This window comes from Poecilia formosa, unplaced genomic scaffold (genome assembly GCF_000485575.1).
Source record: "Poecilia formosa unplaced genomic scaffold, Poecilia_formosa-5.1.2 Scaffold789, whole genome shotgun sequence".
In the NCBI taxonomy this organism is placed as follows: Eukaryota; Metazoa; Chordata; class Actinopteri; order Cyprinodontiformes; family Poeciliidae; genus Poecilia; species Poecilia formosa.
Window position 1 is genome coordinate 89,141 of NW_006800728.1, and position 12,674 is coordinate 101,814.

Sequence of the window (12,674 nt, forward strand, 5' to 3'; positions counted from 1 at the left end):
AAACAATGTAGTTGTAGTATCAGGTTCTTGTCAACAGGTGGCAGCATGAAGGTGCTTCTCTGTCAGGCCTGTTTCACAATATAGCTAATTATTTTCAAGTCAAAACCACAAATCTCTGTGTTTCTCTAAAACAGGGGTGGGCAATCCTGGTCCTGAAGGGCCGGTGTCCTGCAACTTTTAGATATATCTCTACTTCAACACACCTGAGTCAAACGATGAGGTCGTTAGCAGGACTCTGGAGAACCTCACTGCACTTAGGAGCTGTTGGATTCAAGTGTGTTGGACCATCTAAGAGTTGCAGGACACCGGCCCTTCAGGACCAGGATTGCTCACCCCTGCTCTAAAATATATGTAATTGTTCACTGTTTAACTTTACAACTGAATTTCAACCTAAAGAAACTACAACCTGATATAATAACATTAGACTCTGTTTTACAAACAAAAAGATCATCCTCAAAAAATGTATTATACGTTCCAACATGGTTCTTTTGTAAAAAATTAAAAGTACCTTTTGATAACATAAAATTCTAATAACTAACAGAAATAAAAGACTTGGAAACACCTATCTGTGTGTAATTATTCTATATACCCTGTTTAACTCGGGTGAACTCATTTACTAAAATAAATGAATCTTTCAATAATATTTTTAATTTATTTAATCTATGTTGAGGAGACTCAAGTCGGAACATTTACAGCGGAACTAAAACTCGTTTACAGTTTCTTCAGTACTGCTAAAGTGAAACACAGAAAGTCACAAAGCGCGTGGTACCGTTAGCTTTTCTTTTGTTAGAAGGTAGTTTGAAAACAAGTGTGGTGTTTTAGGTAAACATTTCCATATTTTCAGTAAAAATGTCTTCAGTTCAGCCTCAGAGAGAGTTTATCAACGAACACGTAACTCCTGCTGGAGAAACATTCACGGAGTTTAAAGAAATCCAAGTCAAGATCGAGGAAGAGATGGAGGATCAGACAGAAATCAACGTTAAGATCGAGGAAGAGATGGAGGATCAGCGCAGACTGCTGGATTTTACCCAGATACCGAAGATCATCTTACACCGGATAGGTACGAAACACCTTCACTTTTTACAGATGATACAGGTTTGAGTAAAGTTGGAGATATGTTAACGAGAGTTGTATACAGGTTAGGGAGCGCTGAACTGAAAGGGACTTTACACCAAATCCAAACTGTAATGACGAATCTGAACCAATTTAGACGCTTAACTGCGACCCGGACTATTATTCGTCATATATTATGACAATTACAGTTTGTGATCCGTGATGCCCTTATGCGTGGGTAGGGGTCGGTGATTTAATACTGCAGGGGTTCCCACAGCTCACCGGTACTTTTATCAGCGGTTACAACTGCTGTAACATGTCGTATCGTGTTTTTCCGAGTCGCCTTAAACGCAACTTCTGTGCGGCACCCCAGTGTGTGTTAGTCATTTCACCAAAGACCTTTGCAGTTATTCCCCTCAAGCTAACAGTGAGTTGAGTACTGCTGTTGGATGCAGGTAATGTTAGATAAATGATAATTAAATGATGCTAGTGTATCACGTTAAGCTTGCTTACAAGAATAGCCTTAAAGAACTGTTATCTATGCCCAAAAGGGAAATTGTAAATGAACTGGCTGCATTTAATTGAGTAACATTTTGGGGAAAAAAGGTTCTTAGAGTAGTTTTACTGCACTGTGCTTTTTTCTTTTACTTGAGTAATGTTATTATTGACACTCTTACGTGAGTAGATTGATTTTGCATTTAAAAAAAAAGATATCAGAGATTGGAAACATTAGATTTTTGCAACCTGTGACCTAATGTTTGTGCAAATTTGAGCATAATTACTCCGCATCTTACACTTATCACTGTTTATATCCTTTTTGTTTATTTTGTAGTAATAAAAATGGTTGTTTTAATTGGTTATATAAAACCAAATACATTTATATTAAAATAAAAGCTTGTTTAGTCGGTTTCAACAGAAAAAACTGCCTCCAGTTCCTTAGGGTTTACTAAGGCAATAATAATGTTATTAAATGATTTATAAACTTAAACATCAGATTTTTAAGTTGTAATGTTATATTTATTATTTAGGTAATTTCTATGTTAAGTTATAGTTCATAGTTTATCCTTATTTATGTAACAGCTGCTCTGTTAATTCTGCTGACTTGTTGATAAATTAATATTGAGTTTATAAGAACTCAGGACATTTTAAACGTAAGTACCGTATTTTCTGCACTATAAGGCGCACCTAAAAACCTTCAATTTCCTCAAAAGCCGACAGTGCGCCTTATAATCCGGTGCGCATTACATATGGACCAATATTGAGCCACAACAGGTCTAGCAACTACGGTGAGCAGCCGCCGACTTCATTTTCGCTCGTAGAAGAAGAAGCGCGCGGTGCATGCTGGGATAGCGGTCAGAACGCTGGTTTGTTAATAAAGTTTGACTGACCTATCTACCTACCAACCGTCTACAATCAAGTCGTCTGCAGGTCATTTAGCACCACGTTCTCCACCAACATGCTTTGCACGAACAGAGAAGGGTGACCATCGTCCGGCCCAGGAAGGCTCTCCTCGCCGACCGGAGTCTGTTTTGTAGACATTCACTTTAGTGCAGCTCCATCTAGTGGATGCATAACGTAACTCCAGCCTCTGCTGTAGCATCTATTTTATGCGCCTTATAATCCGGTGCGCCTTAAAGTGCGGAAAATACGGTAGTTTAAAAAAAAAAAAACAATACACAGTAATAACAAAAGTGTTAGCTTTCCAGTGTTGGTGTTGTATGTTAAAAATGCAGTGTTAATTCAAGACTTATTTAGTCTAATTCAATGATAGAAGTTTTCCAAAAGAGTTTGTGTTATTCCAGAGAGTTAAAATTAAGCAACTCTGTCTGGAGTTGATGTTGAAATCAACACCAGACAGAGTTGCTCTCATTATTCTAACATTTCTGTGCCGTGTTTGCCTGAAGAGCGGGGACAGCAGTCTCAAAGAGTCCTGTCTGGAGCCAACGTCGTTCGTTACAAGGTAAGTTTTGGCATATTTTTATGGGTGTATTAATTTTCCTTTGGCGCTAGTGTGTTGATTAATATACATAGTTTATATGCGCTTGTGTGATAAATATGAACAACTTCACTTTTTTTGTTATTGGTTAAGCTAGATAAACAAGTGTAGCTCAAGCTGTCTGGTGGTTTACTGAACATTAAGCTTGTTGGAAAACTCTGAAGGCCGTTTGAGTTAAAATATAATTTAGCTGTGTTGTTGTTTTCATGACGCTGGGCTGGGACTTGAGCTCCTGATTGTCGATGTGCAGGTGTGCTGGCATATGGCTGCAGACAAATGGCTGGAGGGTTCCTAAAGAATTAGCACCTCGGACCACCATACCAATTCCTGCACTAAACCCGGAGCTTTTAATGAGTAGAAGTAGTTTAATTTTTATTTTTAATTATGTTTTTTTTTTTAATTAGCGTGTCAGCGGAGCTTGTAACTGAGTCTCATACAGCTGCTGCCACGCTGCGTCTGAAATGCCAGTGAGTTTTCCTAACTTTATTCAGTGATTCAACAGTAACATCACTGTTATGTGTATTCCTTCACATTATGTTGTGTTGCCAATCTTTGTGTTTGTGGGTAGTGAAGGTGCTGTTAGCCGACGTGAGGGCAGGCAGGTTGAGCTAACTGCACCACGGTTTGGCTCCCATTGTTCAGGCGTTAATAACTGACTCGTTAATAATATAGAGAAAAAAAGAAATACGGTCACGGCCCGTCTCATGCCTTTAAAGCATTTTTTCTGTATGTAATATCACATTGTGGGTGCCTGTTTTTCTTCATCAGCATATCATGTTGGTGAGGGTGAAGTTTGGAGGAACGCAGAAGTACGTCAAAATGGCTGCGACTGAAGATGGTTATGACTTCAGCACATTTCTTCATAAAGGTTGGCATCCGTTTTCATGTTGTCCAGAATGTGTGTGTGGACTACTTGCTACCCGTTGGATCAATTTAAAAGTCTTATCATGGAGTTGTGTTTGTGATGGCTTATTGTAATGCCAAAAGTACTTTTACAAGTTGGCTTAAAATGTTGAAAAACTTCTGGTAAAAGTTTAATTGTAATTTTTCTATTAATACAAATTTATTGCTTTTTTTTATCAGTCATTGAGAAGCTAAATCTTCCACTTGAGACTGAGCTGCACTTGACGGATGAATCGGGGACAGAGGTTGACGAAGATGTGTTTGAGGAGCTTTTGGAAGCAGGGAACCTTACTGTGACTGTGACAACAAAGAAGCCAACAGGTGAGGTTCAGCCGCGTAAATTATAACTAAAAGGTTTTGCCACTAATAATCTTTTCACTTTGTGTGCACATTCCTCCATCTCTTTCCAGCTGTGCGTCGGCGCAATCTGCCATCTGCTTCGTTGGAGTCAACCGTGTCAGACAAATCATCCACATCAGTTTCCTCTGATTCATCTGATGCAACAGTAACTGTTCACATAAATGGAGAGACAGGAACACAGACTGACCGGGAAGCAGCAAAAGAGGTGAGCAGCTTTTGTAGCAAATGATCTAAAGATATGGTGCAGTTAAACTGTGGGTTGAATTGGATAATGATGAAAACGGTCATTTCTGACTTTGCGATCTTTAATCCTGCAGATGGTGAGAAATGCTCTCCTGGCAAAACCGGCTGGACAAGTTATTTTGGACGAGTATGACAAACTGAGAACGTTGTCGGATAGCACAAGACGACGTCTGGTAAACCTTCTTGTGGCCAAAATGGTTGAAATTTATGGGTAAAGCATCAACATTCATTTTTATATTTAAAAAAAATGTTTAAGGGAACATTAGTTTTAAGACAATGAGTATCAGTGGATCATTTTTGAATATATATCCCATGAAGGAATTAAACTCTGATACAGTCGTTGTAGTAATTCAGTCTTCATCTTTCAGGACGATCCCACCAGTCTCTGTTCGAACTAAATATGCTTTGGGCATCATCTCTCTATTCCCCAGCCTCAGAGATCCATACTCAGAGAATGGATATGTAAGTTTTTATATGAAACACTTGTGCAGCAGTAATATGTTCTAAGCTTGCTCTAAAGTTTTGTGTTTTCACGATGACAGGAACACTTCTATGACCAACAGAGTGGGTCTGGCTACTTGGCCTGGAGGATTAAAACTGTTCAGCGCAGCTGTGCAGCTCAGATCCAGAGATCCTCCACCAGCACGACCTACCAGGACAGTCCAAAGAGAAAGAGAGAGGTTCCTTGCACTGCTGAGCAGCTGCTTGGTGAGGAGTGTCAGGAGGCGATAACCTTTTTGAAACATTCAGCTGATGAGTTGGCGGTCAAAGAGAAGATGAGGGCCACGTTTCAGTATCGACAAACTCTGCTTCGAGATCAAACGCGCTCTTCAGCGGTCCTGGACGTCTTCCCACGATTTCTGAACATTACCGGACTGGTAAGACAAATGGCTTCTTATTATTAACTCATAATATATACATTTAAATCTGAAATGGTATAAAAAAACATGTTTTTTTCTGTAGATTGACCAGGACTTCACCATGATGTTTGGAGAGGAGGTGTCGGGCAGGTTTTTGGCGAAATGGCCTACTTTTTTCAAACCTAGGATCCTGACAGAGTGCAGAAAACTGACTTCCAATACCCACATTGAAGACCTCTTGTTTGCGCAGCACGACAGAAGTGGGTCTGATTAATTTGGCACACGTTTCTTTTTAAAGTATCAGTTGTGTATTATCTGAATGTGTCTATATTTGTTGTTTTTTTGCTCTAGGTTGGGACAGTGACCTGTCGAGCATCCTGCTGTTGGTTCACCTCCTTCCTCCGACCTCCAAAGGCCACAAGAAATGTGCCAAAATCAGCGCATGTCAAGCTGTCGATCACCTTGTGAGATTTCTGCCGGTAAGCAAGATATCTACTGCTGATGATCGTACCTCTCATGTTGAAGCAGTTTCTTATTGGATTAGTTGGCTGTTTGGATGTGTCTGTATTACATTTCATGATTTTTCCTGTGATTTTTCTGAATGTTATGTCAAAGATGGGAGCCAGTGTTGAAACCTTCCTTGCTGGTGTGGAACCGGGACAGCCCTTCCTCCTGTGTGTGGGTGAAAAGAAGAGCAGCATCCAAAGACGCTACATCGTCATCGATCACAAGGCCGTCCCGTGCAAGGGACAGACATCCTTGGCAGCTTTCGACGAGCTCTTCAAGTCACACTTCATCTTCAGTGTCAACTATCAAGAATCGCTCTACAACTTCTACACCTTCATCCAAACCACTGTTTTCAACATTGATGTGGGAAGGGCCAAGGAAAGTCCCAGAGTCAGGGAGCTAAGAGCGAGATTTTTGCACACTTGAGGTGATAAATATCCTTGGATGCAAATATTTCTCTTTGTTTTGTCTGTAAAGCACACCACAGAAGTTAAAAAGAAATCCATGCAGAACATTGTGCAGGAAAATCCTTTGTTAGTTTCAACGTTTGGTGTCAAAAAGACATGCTTACTAAATACGTTGAAATTTTCCCGCACTTTTGACAACCATGCAGTGGACATAACTCACGATTTACTTGAAGGTGGCTTGATGGAGGTGAGGTCCAATATGAAGTCAGACTTCTCTTTCAGTATCTTGTCAACCAGAAACATCTTTCTTTGGAACTGTTGTCACAAAGTTTCAACTGTGGTTGTATTGAGAGAAAGAATAGGCCTGGTGGGTTCAAACTGGATGAGTTCAGTCTTGGTGTCTTGTGAGAAACACGCCTCTTATTTTTGGTGATGTACTGGAAATAGATGTCACTAGAGTCTGCTGTTCCTCTTGATTCAGGTTGTGAATATTGTGTTTTCACCCATTTTAACAACTGGTACGACTCACTATTTGAAGCACTTGATGAAGGATCACCACAAGCTTTTTAGATCTCAGAAAAGGCTGATTCCAGTCATTTTATGCTGCGTTATCCTCGTATTAGAGAAATCTCCATGTATGGTGCATGAGATTTGAGGCGAAACATAATGTTTTTTAAAAGATCAGTAAAAAAAACTCGAAAAGTATCATAAAAGCATTGGTTAAACAACACTAGACAGCTAGCTTACCACTGGGAGGATTTTGATTTTCGGAGATTTGAGTTTGGTCCAGTGAAGAAAGAAAGGTATCGATGGCTTGATGGAGGTGAGGTTTTAAGTTCTGCTTTAAATATAAGCATGTACTGTGACGCGTCCACCACTAATTGTGTGAAGAACTATTTAACTGAATATCAGATTGGTATGTTTGTTTGTACTGGAAATGAAACAGAAGTTCCTACTTTCAGAAAAGTCACTAACGTCATTGTAGTCATTTTGACTTGCAGAATGGACATTTTATTTTGATGATCATTTCAGTGTATATTGTATTAGTGAGAGTAGATTCATTTTATGTTTTTTTCTGTCAAGGACTTTGTTTATTCCAGACCTCATGACAAGAAGTTTTCTAACCAGATGTGTGGAAAATTGTGCCACTTTGTCATATTGTGTGATCTTTGTGTTTGCAAAGCCAGAGCTGTTTTATGTTTTGGGCTTGTTTGAAATAAAAGTAGATTCAAACTGCAATTTGTGTGTTTTTGTATATAATCGAGTGGCATCTAATGTTTCTTTTTAAAGTGAATCTGGGGATTATTGACTACCAGCAGTAATTTTTTAATGGTTTTATTGGTTCTAGTGGCCTTTATTTGATAGTGAATTGAAAGGAAAACGGGTAACGAGAGAAGAGGGAAGACATGTGGCAAAGGTCGCCAGGCCGGGAATCGAACCTGCAACAGCCACGTCCAGGACAAGGGCCTCCATATGTGGGTTGTGCTTAACGCCTGTGCCACCACAGCGCCCCCTACCAGTAGTACTTTAAGATCCATATTTCTATGTTTAACAAAAATCTGACGTTCTGTGTTAGATTAATACATTCATAGTGTTAACTTTTGACACTACACACTATTGTGAGGTAAATCAACACTGATGTGTGTTAAATTTCAACTACTGAGAGTGTAGCTGAAATTTCTACCTGGCCTGCAATTAATGACTGCATCTGTTGACAAAAATTGGATAATGATCTGATCGCTCCTGGTTGTGCTTTCTTTAAGTACTTTACCTCTTACAAAGTCCACCCAAACTGCTAATTATTTAAAATGATCAGTTCTTCTAAAATCCCTCCATTATTATCATCTTGATCTCCACATGAAGCATTGAAGTTCCCACACCAAACTATTCTCCCTCTCCAGTGTTCTAGTATTGAGTCAAGTTTTAACTAACGTTTGCTAGGATTATAATAATTTATTATTTTAATATTTCCATCATTTGTCCAAATTTCTACAGCAATAATTTCTAATTGATGTTACATGGATGTGAATAAATTCCAGGTTTTCTTTTAAGAACATCCTCCTCCATCCCATCCATCCTATTTTTACATGAGACTGAATAACCATGATCACTAAACTGCAACAACGGTTTGAGCCATGTTTCCTGAAGGCATATTATGTCTGGTTTTGTGTTTAGATTATTAATGAAGCCTTTACATTCCTGACCATTTGCTGTTAGACTGCGAGCGTTAGACTCAGCACGAATCCCAAGGTCATTATTTTACAAACACCAAAAAAACGTCTGAAACCCCCTGGTTACTAGGATCATGATCATTGATTTTAGAATTAACTCACAATTGACTCAATTAATTCAACTGTCCACAGCATCAATCAGACTTTAATATTTTATTAGCAAGCTTTAGCAGGGGAAAACTGACAAACAGCTTCTCCAATCAACAAATCAAGAGATAAATATATAAGAAATTTAGAAATCACACCTTCCTCCAGTCCCTATCCTGTGTCAACAAACTAAATAAGTGAGGCTTTGGGATGCAGTTCCACTCGTCCCCAGATGTTGAAATGATCTTGGCAGCTGAAAACTTTAATATTCATGGTCAGAGTCTGTCTCGACAAGGCAGAATCCTTTTCAGAATAGATCCAAAGTTGAATTGGTGTTTGTCCTCCGTGGACTCAGTTCTTTATGACTCGGTGATCTTTGTCTATCCCCCATGTCCGCTGCAGCATATTGAGATCTTTTGGGTTGAGTGTAGGGCAGTCGTCAAATCAGAAACCCGGGCTGTGGGTAAACGGATCCTGTTCCCTTCTCCAGCAGTGTGATGTCTTCACCTCCCCGGGGTATCAAGGCGCAGCCCTCCGTTGATCCTGCATTGACTCGAACACTGAGGAACAAAGAACGCCTGGTTCTTCTTTCTCATTATTTGTATACCTTCCCTGTTTGGGTGTTTATGCATCGGCTGCTTACACAACTTCCTCCGAGCAACTAACGGTTAATTGCTGACTTTTAATTCCCTAGAACAGCATCGTGTAGTTTTGAACTTCCTTTTTCTTGAAATATCCTTGCTGATGCTGTTACCAGCTCTCGCGCTTCCCGTTCATCTGCAGCCGTCGCCCATAATTTCACAACATTTCCTGTTTCTTCTGTGACCACAGTTCTTCCTCCCTTTTGGCCTCTAGTTGTGACACACTTAACTTGTAGTCATTACTTTTATCCGTTTATGATTTTTTCCATTGTTAAGTCAAGAGTCCTTATTACTTTCAAACCAAAATCACATAACTCATAATCAACATTAAGTCATAGTGTATTTAAAACAAAGATTACATAATTTTCAATCAACATTAAATCAGGATGCAAGATTATTTATTGCTTCTAGGTTTCTGTGACCTGTTTTCTGCGTGTCCTGGAAAGATCTCAATCAGTCCTAAGCAGGTTTCACGACATATTACATTGATTTTTGTCTGCCTCTCCTTTCACTTCTTATGTTGTTTTTGGAGCATTATCATTATACTTCACCTCTTTTACTGCTTCTTCATAAGTAATTCTCTTATTAGTTTTAACTTTTTGAATTTCACCTGCCTCTGTTCTTACCGTGCATCTGCTGCAGGATGACTTCCTCCACAGTTACAACATTTAACAGGATTATTTTCACACTCACCATAAGGATGTTCGCCTCCACATCTACCACATCTCTCTTTCCATTTACAAACATTCGCAGGAAGTCCATATCGTTGGCTTTTACAACATCTGAGAGGAGGTGGGATATAATTAAAGCTTATGTAACATATCATTGTTACATAAGGCAGAACTCTATCCTAGAAATCCGGTAGTACTGTCCATTTTCTCCCCACTCCTAAAAGCCTGAAATCATTTGATGCCTGGATATCAGTAATATCTTTCTCTTGGTCACATTTAAAAGCTTTTGTTTTGTCTCTTTGTGCAGATCTCCCACAGTGCTGGGTGTGTAAAGAGGAGGAGGTTCTGAATGAATTCAGCTACCAGGACGGAAAGTCCAGTTCATATAAAGAAGAACCAGAACATCAAGAGTTCAAAGAGGAAGAGAAGCCACTCTGCATCAGTCAGGATGAAGAGCAGCTTGTGCTGAAACAGGAGACTGATGACATTTTGGTGAATCCTCCTAATGTGCAAAGAATCCACAATGAAACAGAACCACAGAGGAACCAACTCATCTCTCATGGTTCTGCTGAGGATGAGAACCAGGATCAGGAAGGAAGCAAATCTGAAGACCCAGGAAAAAAGAGAAAGAAAAAACAGAAACACAACAAAAGACGCCAGAAAACCAAACAGGAGAAAAGTAAAGTTGACGGCTCAAAACAAAAAAGACACAAGAAAGCTCACCCAAAGCAAAAATTATATCATTGTAAAATATGTGATAAAACCTTTTCTCAAAACAGTAATGTGATGAGACACATGATAACTCATACAGGAAAGAAGCCTTTCACATGTTCAACCTGTGGAAAAAGTTTCACTATAAAAGATGGTTTAAATCATCACATGAGAATTCACACAGGACGGAATACTTTCTCCTGTGGGACCTGTGGAAGACGTTTCTCTCGAAAACAACATTTAAAAGTTCACATGAAAATTCACACAGGTCAGAAGCCTTTCTCATGTGAGTCCTGTGGAAAGAATTTCATTTGGAAAAGTCATTTACTTAGTCACATAAAAATTCACACAGGAGAGAGACCCTTTTCTTGTGTGACTTGTGGAAAGAACTACCTATCCAAATCTAATTTTAATCGCCACATGAAGGGTCATACAGGTAAAAAGCCTTTCTCATGTGTGACTTGTGCAAAAAGCTTTACAAACAAACAGAATTTAAATCGTCACATGAGGTCTCACACTGGTGAAAAGCCTTTCTCATGTGGGACCTGTGCAAAGAGTTACACAAGAAAATTGGATTTAATTGATCACATAAAAATTCACACAGGAGAGAGACCCTTTTCTTGTGCGACTTGTGGAAAGAACTACATAAACAAATCTAATTTTAATCGTCACATGAAGAGTCATACAGCCAGGGGTGCGGTATAGGGGGGGAAAGTGATGATTCCAAACAGAATTTAAATCCTCATATGATGAAGCTTTCTTGTGTGTGACTTGTGGAAGTGATTTCCCTGGAAAAGCTTGTTTAGATCAACATTTTACATGTCACACAGGTAAGAGGCCTTTCACATGTGTTACTTGTGGAAAGAGTTACTTTGCAAGAAGCAGATCAGGAATCTAACGAATGACAAGAGGATCCACAAAGGTGGAAAGCCTTACTCATGTGTAACCTGTGGAAAAATGTTCACTCTTCTTAAGAGAACAGCATAATGTGAACCTCAAGTATCAAGTAGTTTTAGCTTTCCATTAAACTTTTTTTATTTTAAGTGAGCTGCTAATCAGCAAGTGTCTTTTCAAAAATGTACTGTGTATTTTTACAAGTGATATTTGTAGTGTCTTAAAGGAACAATGCATTTGAACATTTTTAGTTTTAGGCTTAATCTTTTGGAGTCCTTGTGTGTTTGTCCTTTGCTGTACTTATACTTTTAGTTTCATGATTACTGTTAGCTGTTGCTGTGTGCGCCAAACAAAATTTTCTTTGAGAATAACGTTTTCTGAATTTGTCTCATAAGTCTATAAAATATAGACTAAACACATTAAAATACAGTGCTGTGCGTTGTAGCGCATAAGTCAAGTAAACAGACGATATCAGACAAAATGACTATTAAACATGCATCTCGCCCACATTTCTGTATTATATGTGTTTTAATGGTTTGATGTTATGTTGTAATTTTGAATGTCATGTTTTCATTACCTGTTAATGGAAAATTATTATATTCAACCGAAATAAAGGTTTTCAAACATCCACTTATGTGTTTTAATGCATATAATGTGTTAGATTTAGTTAACAATTTCTGGAATAAATTGATTTATAAGTAATTTTCTAATTCATGTCAATGAGTCTGCAAATCTGCATATTTGCCACATCTTTGGTGTTTAATCTTCATAGATTCCTGACCGTACATTGCGGATGCCCATCAGAGACTGTGATCATTTCCTTTGCAACAACAAGGATTCTTTAAAAGATAAATCTTAAAGATAAAGCTTACTGGAATATACCGAGTACTATTAAGGTGTTTCTTGTAAAGCCCAAGCACGCCGTAATTTTCCTTTGTCACCCATTCCAATAGGTCCATAGCTTTGGACAGTCCCAGAATATATGGGTGAAATCTTTCTTTTTTGTGTGAGAAATTTTTGTTATTTTGTTTTTTAGTTTTTATTCCTGATGCACCTGAACGTAGTCTTTGCTCTGTGCTCCTGGGGCTGTTTATTGGTTGCTATGGCAAC

General features: G+C 38.8%; 2 protein-coding genes across 6 annotated transcripts in view; both read left to right on the forward strand.

Moving 5' to 3' along the window:
* The window catches only part of LOC103131580 (gastrula zinc finger protein XlCGF57.1-like), a 100,151-nt gene that overhangs the window by 70,983 nt on the left and 16,494 nt on the right, over positions 1-12,674 (forward strand). The window contains exon 3 of one of the 2 annotated variants that reach the window (XM_016666753.1): positions 10,267-10,621. The exons of the other annotated variant lie outside the window; for it this stretch is intronic. Within the exon in view, the coding sequence (XP_016522239.1) occupies positions 10,267-10,621 (355 nt within the window). The remainder of the gene's footprint in view (positions 1-10,266; positions 10,622-12,674) is intronic. 2 annotated transcript variants of the gene reach the window in all.
* The window catches only part of LOC103131579 (gastrula zinc finger protein XlCGF57.1-like), a 21,757-nt gene continuing 9,780 nt past the window's right edge, over positions 698-12,674 (forward strand). Inside the window, exons 1-11 of one of the 4 annotated variants that reach the window (XM_007543254.1) lie at positions 715-1,060; positions 2,958-3,013; positions 3,818-3,917; positions 4,133-4,273; positions 4,363-4,517; positions 4,630-4,766; positions 4,924-5,017; positions 5,098-5,433; positions 5,519-5,675; positions 5,767-5,894; positions 6,031-7,568. In XM_007543254.1, coding sequence (XP_007543316.1) covers positions 850-1,060; positions 2,958-3,013; positions 3,818-3,917; positions 4,133-4,273; positions 4,363-4,517; positions 4,630-4,766; positions 4,924-5,017; positions 5,098-5,433; positions 5,519-5,675; positions 5,767-5,894; positions 6,031-6,348 — 1,833 coding nt within the window. In that variant the 5' untranslated portion in view covers positions 715-849 and the 3' untranslated portion in view covers positions 6,349-7,568. Of the gene's footprint in view, positions 1,061-2,957; positions 3,014-3,453; positions 3,517-3,817; positions 3,918-4,132; positions 4,274-4,362; positions 4,518-4,629; positions 4,767-4,923; positions 5,018-5,097; positions 5,434-5,518; positions 5,676-5,766; positions 5,895-6,030; positions 7,569-10,915; positions 10,939-12,674 lie in introns of those variants that run through there. The other 3 variants (XM_016666750.1, XM_007543253.2, XM_016666749.1) reach the window with 3 other exon arrangements.